The sequence below is a fragment of the Temnothorax nylanderi genome, unplaced genomic scaffold (genome assembly GCF_030848795.1).
Source record: "Temnothorax nylanderi isolate EJ_2023f unplaced genomic scaffold, tnyl_v1.0 TNYL_tig0633_pilon, whole genome shotgun sequence".
Taxonomy (NCBI): Eukaryota; Metazoa; Arthropoda; class Insecta; order Hymenoptera; family Formicidae; genus Temnothorax; species Temnothorax nylanderi.
This window is the reverse complement of record NW_027249695.1, coordinates 37,381-60,234: the sequence shown is the minus strand read 5'-3', so window position 1 is coordinate 60,234 and position 22,854 is coordinate 37,381. Positions and strand designations below refer to the sequence as shown.

At 41.0% G+C, this 22,854-nt stretch overlaps 3 protein-coding genes across 3 annotated transcripts; all 3 read right to left on the bottom strand.

The window, feature by feature from the left end:
- Positions 1–1,449: 1,449 nt before the first annotated feature.
- On the bottom strand, positions 1,450–4,972 carry LOC139784474 (uncharacterized). The gene is made up of 5 exons (XM_071723660.1): positions 4,897–4,972; positions 3,629–3,943; positions 2,991–3,550; positions 1,516–1,699; positions 1,450–1,466 (listed from the first exon to the last, which is right to left on the bottom strand). The coding sequence occupies exons 1-5, from the start codon at positions 4,970–4,972 to the stop codon at positions 1,450–1,452; spliced, it is 1,152 nt and encodes a 383-aa protein (XP_071579761.1).
- A 337-nt stretch (positions 4,973–5,309) lies between these two features.
- Positions 5,310–7,012, bottom strand: LOC139784473 (uncharacterized). The gene is made up of 3 exons (XM_071723659.1): positions 6,696–7,012; positions 6,049–6,234; positions 5,310–5,946 (listed from the first exon to the last, which is right to left on the bottom strand). Exons 1-3 carry the CDS (start codon positions 7,010–7,012, stop codon positions 5,388–5,390), a joined length of 1,062 nt encoding a protein of 353 aa, XP_071579760.1. The 3' UTR covers positions 5,310–5,387.
- A 226-nt stretch (positions 7,013–7,238) lies between these two features.
- LOC139784472 (uncharacterized) lies at positions 7,239–8,441 on the bottom strand. The gene is made up of 2 exons (XM_071723658.1): positions 8,362–8,441; positions 7,239–8,277 (listed from the first exon to the last, which is right to left on the bottom strand). The coding sequence occupies exons 1-2, from the start codon at positions 8,439–8,441 to the stop codon at positions 7,239–7,241; spliced, it is 1,119 nt and encodes a 372-aa protein (XP_071579759.1).
- Positions 8,442–22,854: the final 14,413 nt, after the last annotated feature.

Genomic DNA, 22,854 nt, shown 5'->3' with positions numbered 1-22,854 from the left:
AGTTTTGGCAGGTTACCTGCCGTGTTATGATTTTTACGAGGGCAAACGTGTTTTCGAAAGGTAAAAGTTACATTTTCTGCGCGTGGAAATTTTGTAATATCTGCAATAATATTTGCTCTCCAAATCTCGAGGTACGTGATTATAAAGAGTAATGCATGCTGAACACGAATCCAGTGTAGTTTTTTCATTATCGTTGATGTCTAATATTTCGTGGGCGATCAAACCTGAAACTTGTGTTTGGGGCTAATCGGTCAGTAAGCAGTCCGGGTGCATTTCCAAGGCATTTTCGGGCTCACTGCATATGGAATATGGATGAGACGGGAATTACAACCGTTCAGACACCGAATAGAGTCATCGGACGTCGAGGAGTGAAACAAGTCGGGCGAGTGACTTCTGCGGAAAGAGGAATCCTTGTAACTATTTTTTAATAATGTTTCGCATAAAAATTTTAAATAAATTTTTATATTTTTCTCTTAAAAAACAATTATTGCATGTATCCTATTATTTTTTAGGATTAGATGTACGTATATGTATTGAAAATGCAGTGCAGACTGTTATACCCCGGCATTTTTGAGGTTTCAATTTTTCCACCGTTGTCGTTTTTGCTCTATACCGGTTAAACAAAGCGACGTAGACAAAAATTTCCTATATAAATTTTGTAGCTAAAGGTTCACTCTTTACAGTGGTATACCACATTTAACTACAATTATTTATTTTGTTGTTAAAAATCGGCACCAAAAAAAACGGACTGTTTAGCCCCGGTCTCCCCTATATGTCTCTATATAATTATATTACAAAGTATATAAAATGTTTACAATATAAATGTACGAGAAGTGTACGTTTATTGCATATGGTTTATCGATTTTTTAATCTCTATATCTTACGAATAATGGTAATCGATTTATGTTATTAATTGTTGCCAATCGACAAATAAATCGATCGATAATACATAATAATGCAAACTTCTTGACCCTCATTAATGAAATGAAACATTGAAGTTAAATTTCTCGGCGGAGACGGTCTATAGTTATTATTATTGCCCATAGATTTCATTTGCAATTAATAATTTATTGAACGTAATACACATAACGTAATATATTTTTTATTTTATTTGTACTCCTAGTAATGCGCAATATGCATTAATTAATGTCAACCCAAACGGTTAATGTCGTAAAAAATCCGATTTTTTTTTCATATTTCTCTATTGCTGTAAAAACCCTAATAAATTATTGAAAAATGATAATTAAACAAATTTATGAAAAAATAATGGCAAACAAGCATGTTCATCTGGATCGGGATTGAAACTAGAATCTTTTCAATATCGCCTCGAATGCTTAACATTTCTCAATGTGTCATTTTTCAATGATCATATCAGACTTGATTCGATGAAAATCGTTCATCAATGTATCGGGTTGGACCAGATTAGATCTATCGTGATTTTTTCTATTTTTACTCGGGAGTGAATGCTGTTGAAGAAATAGTTTTTTGTAACAATATATATAGAAATTGATTTACCATATGGTCCCCACAATTTGTGAAAGGGATTCATGATCCAGTGGTCTTCGTGCGGCGTACATTTAGCAATCGCTTTCGATAAATTGATGGTTTTTGGTGGCCACCAACACATGCGTTCTTTTTCTCGTACCCATGAAGCCGGCACCGTAGCGCAAGAATTCTCAAAGAAAAGTACTACATACATCTGAAACATTACATTATACGATAATTAGGACATGCAATATGATCATTCAAGTTTTTATGTTTTTAATGTAATATATAACTAAAATAATTTCTTTTACTTTCATAAATGAACTGTTATTTTATTAATGACTTATATTTATTTTATCAAGACTGTATAAACATTACGTTAGCTATATATAAGAACAGTAATTGTAAATCATTTCTCTGAACTGAATTTTAAATTTACATTAAAAAATTAATAAGAAAATAGAGGTAGACCAACAAACGAGCTGAATAAACTTTTTATAAAGTGTTAAGGGGATGCTGGAGCCGCAGACGAACTCGATCAGCGTCGATAAAGAAGTGCTCACCGATTCTTACACATACCTACAGAGCGCCTGCTCTAGAGCTACCCGTTATACTGATCCGTATGTTTTTGGCTGAATTCGGGGAGACGCGTAACATGTGCATATGAAATTTTCAAACACACTTTTCTCTTATACTAAAGCTCGCAGCTCATTTCTGCAAGCGCAGGATTCTTCTTTATTGTATTTCCGAGACCGCTGCCAGGTTTTTGTATACGTACACAGTCTAAAACTTTTATGTGCAGCAAATGTTGTCATGAGTCGACCGCAGAATCGAAAATAAAACTGTAATTTTCTAATTTTTTTTGTTTTTCATACGCAAATGGTGTCTGCGGTATTTGTTATCGTCCATACTTTAATTCTGGACAAAAAATTTTTAATTCGGTGAAATCAATCAAAAGATTAGAGTGTCTGAAAATTTCGCGGTAAAACAGAGCTGTCTCCAGCATCCCCTTAAATAAGTTCTAATTTATAAGTATTTTTAAATTTATATTATTTATATAAATAATATAATTCAATTTACGTATTTAAACATAATTGATTGTGGTTGCAATGGAGTAGAGGCATCACGACGAATTCGTCGCCAACAGGAATGCGAAATTCCTTGTCTTTGATATATTTAATGGGCCATACGCGCACGTCTGAAAAATCTTTTACAAGATAAATGTTTAAATTTGCAGATTCGCATGGGTAGTGTGTGAGTAAAGCCTTATGATGGAAACATTGACCTATGACAACAGGTTCGTTATTTTTGTATGCAAAATGTTGCATTACGATAATACTTCCGTCTTCTAAGAAACCACAATTATCGCTGTTACGAAGATTGAAAGTGAAGTTCGAAAATAATAGTTTAGAATGTGGTCTCGTACAAGAGAATTGCAATTCTTGTTCAGGAAGTGGATTTGCCATATATGGAAAGTGAACATTATTTTCTCGGGATGGATCTACATTCTCTTTATACTCAGAAATTCTACGATGAATTTGTTGCAATGGAGATTGAGATTTTCTTATCATTTTCTTCAGTTTTTGCATATAATTTTCAAACGAAAATGCACTAAATGTGTCCAGAGAACCATATGTCAGAACATCATTAGAAAGGTGAATTAAATTGTGAACATTGTAGATCAAATTTTCTTCCCCGTACAGCGTTTTGCATTCCCGAACAAAGTATTTTAAGAGATCTTGCGCGTATTGATTGTTGCGAAAACAGTCTACAAGATGGCACAGAATTCTCATAGCGCAATTGAATGCATTAAAATGAATATAATGATCCAATGGCAAAATTGTTCTTAATGCTGCTGGTCCTATATACAACAAAAAAAGCCGGAATTCTGTTGCTTTCCAGTGCTCAAACTCTTTCAAACTCCTGCATTTCCTTTGAAATTCTTCTGGTATCCATGTTGACAAAGTCACTAAAAAGTCTGATAATTGTTCGATCTTCATTGCTGTTAATCTGCAATCTCGTCGTCCACGCAACCACAATACGAGCAATTTTTTCATTACCCCTAAACAACATGAATGCATATAGTCTAGAGGAAATTGCGTCACCATTTTCAAATCAATTAATTCAAATGGAGAGTTTCCAACATGATGTTCTTCGTAAGTTCTCCGGCGGAAATTATCATCAGTCCGTTTAAAACTGTCCATATCCGTGAAAAGAACTCGATTGTGTAAATATTCGCCTTCTTGGATGCATAACCCACAACCAAAATGTGCATTATGACTTTTCACGCATTTTACATACGATCGAGCTGGGGTATCGCAGATTACTGCGTTTATTACAACCTTGTAATGTTTTCCTACATATTGAAATCCTTCTTCTATTAGTTTTTTGCTTTCAGTAATGAAATCCTTCAAATATTCGCTAACTGAAGAAGGTTTCGCATTCCCGTGATAAACACCTATAACAATAATTATGCATGCATATCGCATTCATTTCAATAGCTATAGTACATTAGGGTAAAGCAGAAAAACGCGAAAATATCTCCGATTGATTAACAAAAATGCAAAAAAGCTGCCTATCGCAAACTTTATGTTTATGTATTTTACATATACTGTCACGTCTTTTTGCGCCCGAGGCGCGAGACGGATCAAAAGGGGAGGTGAGGAGAGAAGGATGACGGGCCTCTCCGACGGGTCTCTCGCGCCGTCCGACACTTAAACTCAGAACTAATGTTGGGCGCCAGACGCGTAAGCTCGCGTCCATTAAGTCACACTAAGATCGCGAAAACTCGAAAATGAACACTAAACGTAATTAGTCGGACGTGCGAAAGATCGGCTAGCTCGACCTAACGGCGGTAGTAGTTAGTATAGGCCGATTCTAACTAGGGAGCTCCGAGGGGGGGTGGGGGAGGGGGGTATCGGGTTTCGCGGGGGGGTAAGGGGAAGAGGGAGGGGGCAGGGTATCGGGTTACACAAGGGTATCGGATTTCGCGGGGGTGAGGGGGAGGGGGGTATCGGGTTACACAAGGGTATCGGATTACGAGGGGGGGCGAGGGGGAGGGGGGTATCGGGTTACAAAAGGGTATCGGATTACGAGGGGGTGAGGGGGAGAGGGGTGACCTTGGCATACCACCGGGATGACTCACCTGGATGACTCACCGGGATGACTCACCCGCGTTCGAGTTCGCGTTCGCGTTCGCGTTCGCGGTCGCGCCGCGGGTCCGCGCGGGGGGGGGGTCCGCGCCGCGCCGCGGGTCCGCGCGGGGGGGGGGTCCGCGCCGCGCCGCGGGTCCGCGCGGGGGGTCGGCGTCGCGCCGCGGGTCCGCGTGGGGTCCGCGTGGGGGTGCGCGGTCGCGCCGCGGGGATACGTTCGCAGGGGGTACGTTTGCAACGACGCCGTTAGGCGGCGCACAATGGGTAAGACTAACTCGATAGCGCACTGCGTAGGAGCGTGTCTCGTCGATGACGCGTCGAACCTGTCGAAACATGTTCGTCGTAAACAAAATTTTTCTGGGAAAAGGGGGTGTTATCGCGTAGACTAAACAATCTATCTACGCCGTACGTAAAACAATCTACGCAGTACGTAAAAGACAAAGGAAGAAATGACGTCATTGGGACGATGATCGACCCGATAACGCGTCGAACCTGTCGGAACATGTTCGTCGTAAACAAAATTTTTATGGGAAAAGGGGGTGTTATCGCGTAGACTAAACAATCTATCTACGCAGTACGTAAAAGACAAATCTACGCAGTACGTAAAAGACAAAGGAAGAAATGACGTCATCGGGACGATGATAAAATTTAGGTAGGGATGGACATGCATGCAAAGAAATTACATCGTTCATTTAGGTGTAAAAAAAGCCTGTTTATTTAACTCTTCTTTTACATGATATATCTTAAGTACTAAAAAACTAAAGCTGCGAGCTCACAATCGATGAGCTGATTCGTATTGAACGCATCGCTAGCGTATATTACATTCGACGCTTCCTTGGGATCCGTCACGGTGGACGCGATATCGGAGAACTGCGCAAACTTTGCATCGACCGTCGCAAATATTCTGACCAAACGATCGAATCTCGCATCGATGCACCGATCGAGATCGAACATACGATGCAACGTCGATTCGGTCATCATCAAGCGTACGTTTACAGATTCTAGACGTATGAGTTTGACGTTATTAACCGATGTACAAACTCTCACCGTTAGCGGTCCAACATTTATAAAACTATGGACATCTTTGTAGTCGTTGCGAAAGAAATTCTGAATGTTTCGCCGTTGCTCGTAGAGTGCCTTCCATGTTTCGAGAGATAACAGCAGTTCCTTTCCTCGATGATCTCCCACGGCGATCTCCACGTAACTCGGTGGACCAACGTTGATGCCAATTTCGAGGAATTTGTATCCCGTAGCTGTCAGCGCGTATCGTCTGCCGAGTATACGTACCGCGCGACGGTCCCCCGAAATGCTGTATAAAAGAAATGAAATTAGTTTTTTTTTCGCAAGTATTACAATTTGCAAAAATATAAAAACTGGGGGAGGCTCTATTTTTTTCTTAAAAGAAACTTACCTATTACATTTCTTCTCATACGTTTGAGTTTCAACGTCGTGAATCGGCACGTAATAATTCACGGCATTCACGCGTTTTGTACCGTTGTTGCTGATGCTGCTGCTGCTGTTACATTCTTCAAAGGAGAACATTTTTCCTCTCGGCTCTCTGAGAAGTTGACCGTCAGTACAAGCGATCGCGACAAGACTGATCATGTAAAATTAATCGAGTATACGCGGCAACACCGACATTACAAAAGTAATGGTGTGGTGGGGGAAAGGGAGAGGGGGAATTAATGTTTATAGAACTGTGCAGTGGACTTTTTTTATTAGGAGAGGGGGAAGTAAAGCCTACTCTAACGGTGATGATAGGGGAGGGGGAGTAAGAAATAAAAACATTATAAAAAGTTATATATAATTTATTTTTAAAAAAATATTGCAAGTTTTTATGGCGTCGCGCGCGACCACCAGTTAAATAGTTTTATTACATTTTGTAACGCGCAATTCTTGACATGTTTTCCGCATCGCATAGTATTGGTGTCATCTAGTTTATTCAAAGATTCGATATCTTCGTAATGCGCATCCAGAGTCTCGACGATTAGGTTTTTTCTCGCATAATTCTCCAGCAGATCCACCAGCCATTCTCGTTTCTGACATCCCTTGACGTACACGAGAGTCGGCATCTCATCGTCATCGTCTTCTTTCTCATCATCGTCTTCTTCTTCTACACCAAGCACGGCCGATGTAATCAGGCGTTTCACTATGCTGTACGGCACGTTTCCGTCTTCCCATCGTAATCCATGGTGATTGCGAATCAACCAGGTAGCACACGATTTATCGGATTTTGTGAGGAGATTCCACGGCATGGGGTAATTAAAGATGTGATGCGACAGAACGCAGCCTTTTCTCAGCACCGCAACCTCCTTCACGACAAATTTCATCCCGACGAGGAATCCTTGCAGGTCCACGAACGTTGGTACGGACATGACGAGATTTCTTTATATATATATATATATATATATATATATATATATATATATCTCGTCGATGCGTCAATCGAGAGGAATGACGCGCAACTCTGCAAACCATCTCGCGACACTCTGATTTATACTTCCCCCTCCTTTATTCCTCTCAATAATTGTATCGGAGACTGATGGAAAGAGAGAGAGAGAGAGAGAGAGAAAATATTCACGTCGACGTTGCCGCAAACGCTCAGACTATTCTGTGCACCACGTTCGTCAACGGGTTGTACTCAATCACGCGGTCGTGTATGATGAGACAGTAAGCGGAGGTATTCGGCGGTACGTTCTCCATGCAATCGAATTCTATTCTGACATCCACGGTGGCGTTTTTGACGGATTTGTTTTGGCGAGAGCAATCGATGATCACAAACGGGCCGTTACGTAGAAAAGTCGAAACGGTGAGACTCGGCTCGAGATATTCGTATCCGTAGTAGCCCTTGCAGAAACGCGCGTACATATCGTACAGAATCGCCCATCTGTGTTTACCAAAATTCAAATTCAAGTCGTCGTACGGATAAACTTCAGAGTTTAGATAGAGTTTTCTGTTGGTCAAGTTGCAATCGTCGAATCGACTTGTGTCGGCGGACATGACGTTCTTCCGACCCGTCTGCAGAGCGAAGACGACGTATCGCGGTTTCTCGAGCTGAGTCGCGGTCTTAATGGCCCACGAGTGCTTGGTCGTGTTCTGCAACAGGGGATACTCGTACAGATCCCACGAACGAAAACCCATACTTAGATATCGTCCGTTTTCCAAGGCGCGCAACATCGACAGCTTGTTGATCTCGTTCAATACCACGTGAGGCATTCGCCATTGTATCTTGAGTATTTTGATGGTGGGCTCCAACGCGAGACTTCCCACCAGGGAATTGTTGTCGTTGCGCGATCGTATCAAGATCAATTCGTGACAAGCATTGATCACCACACGTTTGTATTCCTCGCAAAATCCCAGTAACGTGTTGAGCGGTACGCAGAAATTGAAATATCCATTCGGGTTATTCAGTGGCTCCCAGCCAGCGTTTCTCAGGATCACGCTTCTGTCGGACGATACCGTAACGTAGGTCTTGAGCGTGCTGGTTATTCCTACGTTTCTGCAGCGATCAATCTCCATACCGTCGAGCTTGTATCGAATCTCGTCGAACATGAACGCAACGCAATTAGTCCCCAGTACCACGTTATCGACTTGGCCGGCTGCTCTGGTAACCGTCAATGTTCCTTCGACGTAGAGAAAACTTTCGCACGGCAACGTATACAGATCCTGCTGTTGTATGGGTATTCGTATCTCGTCGCTATAGTCGAACGTTGTGTTGGCGTACGGGTTGTACGTGTGAGTCTCGATCTTGACGATGCGATCGTCGAAGACCGGCTCGCCTCCGATGTTGAAAATTTTAGTCATCGTTCAGATGTTTCGTACCGCGAATCCCAGAGATTGTAAAAATTTAACGTTCAACGCGTTGAGCTTCTTTCTCGTCGCTTGTTTAACACCGCCGAATGTCGACTTGACGATATCGTCGATCGGCGCAGCCGTAAAGATATTATTGTTGTTATCTGTCGCGTGCTCCGAGTCGTTCAACACTAGCATCTCATATGTCGCGCGCACACTCACGCTCACGCACACGGCTGCCGCGTTATCGCTCTCGCCATCGTACGTGCAATCTGACGGTGATCTCTTCTCCGCGAAAATCGAGCAGTCGTCCGTCTTGATCAGCGACGCGTATCGTTAGATCAGTAACGCTCCGCGCGATGATCGGCAGGTAAATGATCTGCGCCGGCGTTTCCGATATCTTATATCCCGGTGGTACGCTCGGTGAAAACTCGTGTATTGTATGAACGCGTTTACCGTTGCTGTACGCACCCGCGGTCACGTTACACTCCACGCGGATAATGTTTACGTTGATAATATTAATCGGTGCGTCCGATTCATGCCACTGTCCCGGCTGCAATACACGCGTCGACGAGAATCCCAGCAGCGATCCGACATTGTTCGGTTTGTTAAAGTTCACTTTGAAAGCGCACTTGATCTCGCTTTTCATCGTATTGTAATTTGCGCGGAGCACTATCGGGTACTCCGCGACCTTGTCTTCGTAGCCGTTCGCGCGAACGGTCTCCTCTCGCGCGATATTCGCGACCGACATACGATCGTCGTCGTCGTTGGAACAAACCACGAGTCGCGGACGTTTCCGTGAAATTTCACGTTTCAAAAACTCGTGTATGGCCCGTATCTCGTACGATCCCTCGGGAATCGTAATTTCCGTGTCATCCTCGTCGAAATAAAATTTATTATTCAAAGAATTCACGTTCGGAATCGTATGATAAGTCTCAAAACACATTAGACCGAGCTCGTAGTCACCGTCGCTCAGATCCACGGCGGGAAAATAGTGCTCCGCGAGGATGCTGCTCTTCCCGGTCAGCGTGAACGTTATAGACATGTCGACGGGAGTTGTTCGACGAACACTGAGTCTCCGCAAGGCGCGTCGTCAGATTTTAAATTAGCGTCGATCGTCGTCGATCTTCCGGAGAAATTGCAAGCACAATTGTCCACAGATGCTCTGATCGTATCGCTGATAAGACGTGTGATTGTACTCGATCTTCGTCACGCTCGGTCCGAAATATCGCACCAGTTCTTTCGGTGGCCGAAGATTGCCGAAACTGTCGAAATATACGACTCGATCTTCCCTCTTGGCGTACGCTACCCAATGGGTGCCGGGGTTCGCTGCATCGTCCAAATTCACGATACCGCTCTCGTTTCGACGTACGCCATCGACGATCGGTAACGAATCACGCATGAAAACACCTCTGAAGAACGGTACGCGCATTCGCCTTGCCAGTCGATTCAATTGTACGTTAGTCGTAATACCCGTGGGCATATTTAACGTCTTTTTGACGTTTTTTTTCTTTCTAATCTTCAACGCTACTCCTCGCCCGCGTTTGTGCGGGCCGAGTTACAGTCCTTGTCCATATTTGTATGGAGCGAGATAAAGTCCGCGACCTTCCATGGCGCGATTGTGACGTTGCGTCTTTTCCAGCTGACGCCGCGCGGCTTTGCTAACGTTCATCGCCGTTGTAATTCCAGCCGCTCCGCCGGCCAGATAACCGAGAACTCCCAACAACGGTAGAATCGGCAATACGCCACCTCGTTTCGCTGTCGGAAGTATCCGTTTTTTCGTTGACCTTTTCCTCGTTCGTGTTTTTCGTGTTTTCAAACCCATTCCGAGCTTCGTCTTAGCCTTCATGGCCGCCCAGACGGCTGTAGCGGCAGCCCTCTCTCGAATCTCTCGCGATGACGCGTCCCAGCGCTCTCTCGGCGAGTATCTTGTCAGCCGCGTGTCTCTCGGTGAGCTCTTTGCTACGCGAATAGTCTATGTCGTGCTCGCGACACGCCGCGTCCAATGGATTTACACCCGGATCACCTCTAGCTAATCGTTCTTGCAAATGAGTACCCGGACCGCAAAACTGGTAGCCGGAAATGTGCAATTCGATCGGAAGTGCACCAATCGCGCGATTAAACAGGCCTCTACCTGTTTTTATTTTCGTTGACATTCGCCGCAATCCTTAATTATCGGAGCGGGACCGTCGATGTGCGTTCGCTGCCACGGTTGATTGTAATGTGCGTCACAGCGACGATAGGTCTGAACCTCCAAATCCGTCTTTATATGCTCCGGAAGCTTGTCCCACACGTAGTGGACGTGATCGCCGCACATTTGCAACAGAACGGTTTTCGGCACAAATTGCAGCTGTTCAACGCTAAAATCGCGAATGTCCGAAGGTCTCGACAGCAGGACGAACATCTTTGCGACTGAGCGATTCGCGGTGCCGCGCACCTATAAATTGACGTTCGAACGAAAGTTCGATTCAGTCGGCAATGCTAAGAGAAAAAAGAAATGAGATTCGTGCGACAACCGTTGGCGATTCGCGTGACGAATTGCGACGACAGATCACGGCCGATGGAGGGCAACGCGGAGAGGCGCAGACACGGTACGATGCTGCCGACTACTATACGCGCGATCATTTGCGGTCCCTCGAATTGCGGTAAAACCAACGTTCTGATAAGTTTACTGGAAAGTCCGCACGGTGTACGTTTCGAGAATGTGTACGTGTACTCGAAATTGCTGAGACAACCGAAATACCGATATCTGGAGAATTTATTGACATCGATCGACGAAATCGGATACTACACCTTCTCCAATAACAGTGACGTCATTCCACCGAGCGACGCGTGCCCAAACTCGATCTTCGTCTTCGACGACGTGGCATGCGATAAGCAAGACACTGTGAGAGAGTATTTCTCAATGGGCAGGCACTCGAGCGTCGACTGCTTTTATCTCTGTCAGACGTACGCGAGAATACCTAAACATCTGATACGCGACAACGCGAATCTGCTGATCCTATTCAAACAGGATGGTACTAATTTGAAACACGTGTACAACGATCACGTAAATACCGACATGTCGTACGATGAATTTTGCTCGTTGTGCCACGATTGCACTATGGGACGTTTCGCCTATTTTCTGGCCAAAAATGGCAAAAATCAAAGTCAAAGTTCGTAATGTTTAACGATTGGAAAAGTTTCTATAAACATTAGTGAGACACGGGGAAAAATTTAAGATCATTTGTTCCACGCAAAGTATTTCTTCTGTCGCATTTTGTGTTCGAAAGTGTGTAAAAATGTACCTTGAAATCACGAAAGATTATTGTTACTTTGATCTTTTTTTTCTTCTCCAATGTTGAAGACGTACAAATCACTGCTTGAAATACTTTTTTAGCATAAGTTAATGCTTAATAATAATAAGAATAAATTAAGCTTTGGCCATTCTGGAGGAGAGAACTTTAAACTTGAATTAGAAAAAAGTAATGATTTTATCAGTTTCTGATGTTTAAAAGACTAGAACTTCCGAATAACAAACAATAACAAGGCGATCTTTGGCTTGAATATTAGGTGGGACTCTACTCTTCCTAAAACCGTTTCGTAAATCACCGCCTAGAACCGCCTCCGGGAGATATAATTTTTTAAAGTAAAGACAATTGACTATTTTTTTCTAAACAAGTTCATGATTATGCTAAGCGATATCACAGTGGGACGTTATATAAGGGTTTTTGAGGTTGCTGATTTTGAATATGACATTAAAAATTAGAAATACAAAATGGCGGATTTAATATGGCACCCAAAAATATGAAAAACTGCTTCTTTGCATAAAAATGAAACCTAGGGGGTTTCTAAGGGGTTTTCAAGGTCGCTGATTTTGAATATGACTTTAAAAATTATAAATACAAAATGGCGGATCCAATATGGCGCCCGACAAAATTATAAAATTGTCGATCAAAACTTGAAATTGAAAATGACTGTTAAAACTTATTAATTAATAACGACTTATTCAATATTTTTGTCTTCCATTTCTATATCAAGATCGTCTAAATGAAATACTATATTTTCAAGCTCGAAGTTGCACTTGTCTTCGTCTTCAGTTTCGTTAGTAACATCTAAAATATCATTATCTTTTAAATTAATGTCAAAGTCTGTATCATTAATAACTAATAAATCTATAACCTCTGGTGGAAAATGTTTACGCTTTCTTGTGTTAATTCTTTTTTGTAAGCTAATACTTGAAATTATAATATCGGAACTTGCTAAGGCACGTTTAAACATATCTGTCAAATTATCAACTCTACTTGTTTTTCATCTATCTATCTATCTATGAAACGTAAGCGGTGTCCGAGGGGTTTTTGAGTTCGCTAAATTCTAATTTGAAATCAAAATAAATGTATATAGAAAGTATATAGAAGAAATGCAAAGTATATAAAAGAAATGCAATCGTTATGATGTAAATATGTGTATTTCGTGCCATGTGGGTATGTCATCCATTCCTAATCTTTAAGATCTCCGGTAAAGGGCTACAGCCTACTCGTGATGATTCCTAAATGGAGGGTAAGGAAGAGCCCCGGTGCTGTAAATAAACTCTTACCCGATGAAATTTAGGATGAACGAGCAGCACTGAGGAGAATGGATGAATATACACACAAAAAACAAGTAGAGTTGATAATTTGACAGATATGTTTAAACGTGCCTTAGCAAGTTCCGATATTGTAATTTCAAGTATTAGCTTACAAAAAAGAATTAATACAAGAAAGCGTAAACATTTTCCACCAGAGGTTATAGATTTATTAGTTATTAATGATACAGACATTGACATTAATTTAAAAGATGATGATATTTTAGATGTTACTAGCGAAACTAAAGACGAAGACAAGTGCAACTTCGAGCTTGAAAATATAGTATTTCATTTAGACGATCTTGATATAGAAATGGAAGACAAAAATATTGAATAAGTCGTTATTAATAAATAAGTTTAACAGTCATTTTCAATTTCAAGTTTTGATCGACAATTATATAATTTTGTCGGGCGCCATATTGGATCCGCCATTTTGTATTTATAATTTTTACAGTCATATTTAAAATCAGCGACCTCGAAAACCCCTTAGAAACCCCCTAGGTTTTATTCTTATGCAAAACAAGCAATTTTTTATATTTTCCGGCGCCATATTGGATCCGCCATTTTATATTTATAATTTTTTAAGTTATATTCAAAATCAGCGACCTCGAAAACCCCTTAGAAACCCCCCAGGTTTCATTTTTATGCAAAACAAGCAATTTTTAATATTTTTGGGCGCCATATTGGATCCGCCATTTTGTATTTCTAATTTTTAATGTCATATTTGAAATCAGCGACCCCAAAAACCCCAATATACAGACGTTCATCTCATAAAAACGAATCTTTGATATTTTGGCCAAAAAATAGGCGAAACGTTTCATAGTGGATTGTTGGCAATGCAAGTACGGATTCGTAGTGATAGATAAGGACAGCGCGCTTTCGAACGGCCGATACAGAAAAGGGTTTAACGTGTTCGCGATACCGCAAAAGCGGTCAGTCGTCGCCGATACGTCGTCGAAGGTGAAACGTTAGCGTTACAGAGAGAGATCGACGCTCTGCTTTGTTTTTTCCCCGCGATGGCTGCGATCAACGGGAGCGAGACGATTCGCGAACGCGAGAAGATCGTGAAAGATATTGCGAAAACGAGTAATTCAATTCGTAAGAAACTTCGCGCTTTGAAGACCGGTAAGATCGAGAAGGACATTGAGTTGGACACGCACTTTAAACCTCTCATCGGGCCGCTGAAAAAGATCGTCGACAACTCGAGCTTGACCGCGGTGAAGAAGGAGAAGTCGGAAAGCGTCGCGGAGGAGGAGGATGCTACACCGAAGATAAAGAGGGAACGATTAGACTCCTGGTCGGATCTCTCATCGTCGACACCGCGTAAATCTAATCAATCGAAACGCTCGATAGTACTACCGATAACCTCTACACGGATAACCTCTACACCGATAACCTCTACACCGACGCGAACCGTGCAACGTACAAGTCCCGAATTTCTCGAAAACGAGAATGTTTTCGAAACCACGGATGACTCGATCGGGACGACCGTTCAAAAGCAGTTGCAAACGTCGGAGGGGCGAGAATTGTTTATAGAAACGTTGGAAGATCGCTTCGGTCCACTGAGCCAAGTGTATATCTCGTCTGTTTTGGGCGCCGATCCAACGACAGACGACGTGTACGGCGTTTATCTCGACAAGAATGAATTGATGCTTGGTAATAAACGTTTTTACGTGGACAAAGCGGATAACATTCATATCGGCGACGTACGATACGCCGGTACACCCGGTATTTACGAGTTAATCTTCAAAAAAATACCCGATGATAAACTCTACACGGAGGCCGATAGGCAAAAGTACAGGAGCATACTGTTGGCGACGAGTGCTCATAAATACAAGCACGATCCTCGCGAGCGAGTAATGGGCAACAAGGGATACAAGTATCAATGTGTAATCTCACCGTTGAGATACCGAATCCAAGAAGAAAAAATCCGGAAAGGGATTATTCGCGCCTCGCGCGATGACGCTAACCGACAATAAGATCGACTACGTGCACTGGGACGACCCCAACGAGCTGGTGGATCGTCTGCGATTGCTCGACGCATCGCGTCAAGCTGGCAACAATGCCCACGACAACGAGATCACGTCGATCATCGAGGAACTTCGCGAGGCTGGGCTTATTATAAATTAAACGGCGCGACAGCGATCCGTTCAATCGGTGTTGAAATGCCGATCAATAAATTTGGATTGTTCGAGCAGAGCGAAGACGCGACGAATGCCATTTCGTACCATCGGTGGAGCGGATTAGTGAGAAATTTCGTGCGCGACAACGTTCTGTGTCGCATCGCCACGGACTTTGACGCAAGGTCGCGCAAGATTCGTCGCGTAGCGCAACCTGAGACTGACGATGACGCTGTTAACAAACTATACGTGGATCAGTGCGTTAAAAGTTTGCGAGATTAACGTAAAGAGTCAGACGAGAAGCTTACCGCGTTCGAGAAGGACGTGCGAGCGTTACAGACTGCGGTAAACGCGCTTCGGCGTGCGAATATCATTAGATTGGAAACGACTCGCGAACGACGATGAGTCACAAGAAACGGTTCAGCAGAAACGACTATCAAACGGCGACGAGTGAAGTGAGGCAACGGTTAATTAACGACGGCGACAAACAGCAACGAACGACTCGAGAACGGTTGTTGGACGGCTGTCTTACGGTTCAAGAACGGTTGTCGGACGGTTCAAGAACGGTTCAAAAACAGCTCAGAAACGATTACGAGCGGTTCAGAAACAGGTGTGAACTACGCGGTGACAGGAAAGGCTACAAACGGCTAAAGAACGTCGACGACGACGACGACGACGATGAATGATAAACAACGGTTAACTGACGACGACGAACGACAACGAACGATTCATGAACGGTTGTCGGACGGTTGTCGAACGGTTCAGGAACGGCTCGAAATCGTATCTGAGCGGTTCAGAAACATCGACGAACGACGCAGAAACATAAACAGAAACGGCTACGTACAGTTAAAGAACGACGACGAACAGCCAACGAAACGTTAACCGAACATGAGACCGTTAAAATCGACCGATGTGGATAAAAATATCGAAAAGCGACGGCTGGTGGACGAATTGCACGCACCGGCGAGAAGAAATTTTCCCCGCAGACATGTCATAGTGCGAAGATACGACGATCTGTGGCAGGCTGATATCGTCGAGATGCGTCCGTACTCGCGTTTCAACGGAGGCCACCACTACATACTCACCGTCATCGATGTGTTGAGCAAGTACGCGTGGGCCGTGCCGCTCAAGGGTAAAGGCGGCAGCGAGACAGCTGACGCTATCGCTGAGATAATTCGAGATAGCGGGAGGTGCCCTAGTAATCTACAAACCGACATGGGGAAGGAATTTTACAACACCGACGTGCAACGTCTCGTAAGAAAACACGACATCAATCATTATTCCACGTATTCGGTGATGAAGGCATCGGTCGTCGAGCGATTCAATCGCACGTTAAAAAACAATATGTGGAAGATGTTTACGCTCAATGGAAATTACAAGTGGGTCGACGCCTTGCCGCGACTCGTGTCGGATTACAACGCGCGCAAGCATCGAACGATCGACATGCGACCCGTCGACGTTACCCCCGCGATCGCCGAAAGACTCTTGGCTACGGTGTACAGCGCGATAAAGATCTCGGGCCCGGCAAAGTTCAAAACGGGCGACTCGGTACGCGTCAGCAAATACAAGACAATTTTCGAGAAGGGTTACACGCCGAATTGGACCACCCAGGTGTTTAAGATCCGTAGAGTGCAGCATACCAATCCCGTAACCTATCTACTCGAGGACTATCGTGGAAAATCCGTCTCTGGAGCGTTCTACGAGTATGAGTTGCATCGCGCGACGTATGCTGACGTGTATCTCGTGGAGAAAGTACTGCGCAGAAAGGGTGACGAGGTTTACGTGAAATGGCTGGGATTCGATGGATCGCATAACTCGTGGATACGCAAGGACAATGTCATTTGATTCGTGCAAACTGTATTTTATTCTTAATATAAAAAATGATACATGTAAAGTGTTTGAAATATGTAATACATATAAAGTATATAATAAAAAATATTAAATGCTAAATACATGTACGATATCTTTATTAATATCCTTCCATTAATATAATGCATACGTTACATTACATACATACATACATACATACATACATACATACATACATACATACATACATACATACATACATACATACATACATACATACATACATACATACATACATACATACATACATACATACATACATACATACATACATACATACATACATACATACATACATACATACATACATACATACATACATACATACATACATACATACATACATACATACATACATACATACATACATACATACATACATACATACATACATACATACATACATACATACATACATACATACATACATACATACATACTACATACATACATACATACATACATACATACATACATACATACATACATACATACATACATACATACATACATACATACATACATACATACATACATACATACATACATACATACATACATACATACATACATACATACATACATACATACATACATACATACATACATACATACATACATACATACATACATACATACATACATACATACATACATACATACATACATACATACATACATACATACATACATACATACATACATACATACATACATACATACATACATACATACATACATACATACATACATACATACATACATACATACATACATACATACATACATACATACATACATACATACATACATACATACATACATACATACATACATACATACATACATACATACATACATACATACATACATACATACATACATACATACATACATACATACATACATACATACATACATACATACATACATACATACATACATACATACATACATACATACATACATACATACATACATACATACATACATACATACATACATACATACATACATACATACATACATACATACATACATACATACATACATACATACATACATACATACATACATACATACATACATACATACATACATACATACATACATACATACATACATACATACATACATACATACATACATACATACATACATACATACATACATACATACATACATACATACATACATACATACATACATACATACATACATACATACATACATACATACATACATACATACATACATACATACATACATACATACATACATACATACATACATACATACATACATACATACATACATACATACATACATACATACATACATACATACATACATACATACATACATACATACATACATACATACATACATACATACATACATACATACATACATACATACATACATACATACATACATACATACATACATACATACATACATACATACATACATACATACATACATACATACATACATACATACATACATACATACATACATACATACATACATACATACATACATACATACATACATACATACATACATACATACATACATACATACATACATACATACATACTACATACATACATACATACATACATACATACATACATACATACATACATACATACATACATACATACATACATACATACATACATACATACATACATACATACATACATACATACATACATACATACATACATACATACATACATACATACATACATACATACATACATACATACATACATACATACATACATACATACATACATACATACATACATACATACATACATACATACATACATACATACATACATACATACATACATACATACATACATACATACATACATACATACATACATACATACATACATACATACATACATACATACATACATACATACATACATACATACATACATACATACATACATACATACATACATACATACATACATACATACATACATACATACATACATACATACATACATACATACATACATACATACATACATACATACATACATACATACATACATACATACATACATACATACATACATACATACATACATACATACATACATACATACATACATACATACATACATACATACATACATACATACATACATACATACATACATACATACATACATACATACATACATACATACATACATACATACATACATACATACATACATACATACATACATACATACATACATACATACATACATACATACATACATACATACATACATACATACATACATACATACATACATACATACATACATACATACATACATACATACATACATACATACATACATACATACATACATACATACATACATACATACATACATACATACATACATACATACATACATACATACATACATACATACATACATACATACATACATACATACATACATACATACATACATACATACATACATACATACATACATACATACATACATACATACATACATACATACATACATACATACATACATACATACATACATACATACATACATACATACATACATACATACATACATACATACATACATACATACATACATACATACATACATACATACATACATACATACATACATACATACATACATACATACATACATACATACATACATACATACATACATACATACATACATACATACATACATACATACATACATACATACATACATACATACATACATACATACATACATACATACATACATACATACATACATACATACATACATACATACATACATACATACATACATACATACATACATACATACATACATACATACATACATACATACATACATACATACATACATACATACATACATACATACATACATACATACATACATACATACATACATACATACATACATACATACATACATACATACATACATACATACATACATACATACATACATACATACATACATACATACATACATACATACATACATACATACATACATACATACATACATACATACATACATACATACATACATACATACATACATACATACATACATACATACATACATACATACATACATACATACATACATACATACATACATACATACATACATACATACATACATACATACATACATACATACATACATACATACATACATACATACATACATACATACATACATACATTTATATGTTATACTACTACATTATATTACGTTACATACATACATATGTCGTGTTATACTACTACATACATATATATACATACATACATACATACATACATAGTATACATTATATTACGTACATTACATACGTATATACATTACATACGTATATACATTACATACGTATACACATTACGTTATATTCGGTAATGTCCCCACGGCAACGTATCGGTCGAATCCGGCACGATATATCGCTTATCGTCGTACGGACTCAGAGCGATTTTCGTCTCGCAAATAGTGTACACTTCGTGCATTTTCGATCGTATGCACGACTGCGGTTGAGTCATTTCGATCTTATCGTTCAGACACCGCGTGTAGTCGTCGAACGTAATGGTGCGCGCGATAACGTTGTTTTTGACACCTTTCGCTTTTTTACAATCTTTTTTGCCATCGACTCGCAAGGCGTACATTTTCGCCCTTAGTCCAACGAATTCGGTCATGATCACGCCGTTGTTTTCGTCCTTCATCAGGCCCGGCACTTTTTTATTCACGAGAGGCATACCATAAGCGTTATCTACCGCGTAATCACTTGTGTCGAACCTGACTATATCATGTTTCATGTTCTCATACGCGTCGTCGCACTTGATATGATAAATCAAACTGTCCGTGTCGGTATACATGATTCTACACGAGTCGCGGTACAGGGGAGACATGTACTCGTGGTGAAATTCGTATAGGCACACCTTCGACAGGTCGAGGATGCACATGCCGACGTAGATCGGTTTGTCGAATTTCACCTCAAGTTTGCGCAGTCCGACGGCTACCAGATTTTCCGAAAACACGCTCCTGCTATGGAAATTCGGTCGCGCGATTATTGCCTCCGCGCCGTATCGTCCGTCCCACTTCGTCAGTAATTTTACATCGACGTGATTGCGTACATTCTCCATCGTTTTCCCGAAAACTGCGTTATTCATTAATTTATATAAATTTTTTTCGAACTCATTTTTGGCATGTGTTCTAAATTTTGTATTGAGTTCTATGTAAGCGCGGAGCCACGCAGATTGAGCGAATTGTAATACGCGATGTATTTTTTTGACGCGAAGGCCGTGGCGCGTGCACTGCTGTAGATTGCGATAATGAATAACATAACGCTCCTTATCGTTCACCGTGGCGAGAAGTTTGTCTTGTCGTTTACCGGGCGGTTTATCGCGCATCGGACAGAACGGTAGGTCAGTGTGCGCGTCGTGTTTATCCTGCGGATACTCTAGGTCGACCTCGAGAATATAGCCCGTAGGCGAATCCAAAGCGATCGCGTTATAGTCGAAATTCGAAACGTCTTCGACCCATCGAAACTCCGCGTAGGGCAATGGCCGACACATCGCCCAGCCGTACAAATTGTTTACATCGAAGTACATTAGGAACGACGACGGTTTCGATGAATCGTACGACTGCATATATTTGTTGTTGGCCTGTGCGTATCTGCCGGAACATTGACTCAGACCGCCGCGATACCACGTTCGATAAACATAACCATGTCAATGTCGGTCAGCAGTTCGAAATTGATACACGTATGTTTCAACATGGCGTCCCACGTAAAGCCTGGTAAAGTGTAGTAGTACGCGGGATCGAGTCCGTAACTCGCGATACAGCTGTCGCGGAAATTTTCAAACACGTCGGCCAACAACAAGACATCGGTTTTCAGGTATAGATCGCTGTATTCGCCCAGGGTTCGAACGGAGAATCGCTGCCATACGTTCGCGGCGTGCGCGTAATCGCTCTCGGATACGGTTTCACCGGTCAAGGAACTGTAAAATAAATCGCGCAGCGGTAAACACGTATCCTCCAGCTTTTCGACGCTGTCCACGTATTCGTATGGAAAGACACCTTTTCGCCTCAATAATTTAAAATCGTCGTCGGATAACGCGGAAAATTTGGAACGTATAATTTTTAATTTATCCTTATCCAGGAAGGATGCCAATTTTGCGAGACTCGCGCTCAGAAATTTATACGAGTCGATGAATCTTAATTTTATGTCGCTGCGCGAATCTGATCTTTCCGCTGCGTCTTTCACATGCTTCGTGAATGAGATGTACTTTTCCTTTGTTATAGGCAGTACATCGATCGAGCCCTCGAACGCGGCAGCTATCTCCTTGATAATAAAGTGCGCGTCATAGCCCGATAGATTGTGGAATATTACTGGGATGAAGTGAGAATCCTTATAATTCAGATTGCACGTCGAATGTGCCGGACCTCTATAACGCCCGGTCCGGTGGCAATGATCGCGTACACGATTATCATCCGGCGCGAACGGTTTTTCACATATGTGACATTGCGCCGCACTGCGAAATGTCTCCCGCTCGTCTCGCGTTAGCTCTACCATGCACACAATGTCGGATAAGATGTTCTTTACGCGATGCGCCAATCCTTTGAGTTCCTCGACGAACCACGCAACGCAGTCATTATCGCGACGAAATCGATACGCTGATAACGTTTCGACGTACGAACACTGTACGTAGTATGCTATACTACATACCCGATGATGTTGATAGGCGTATGACGCGTGTTCCGTCTCCGGT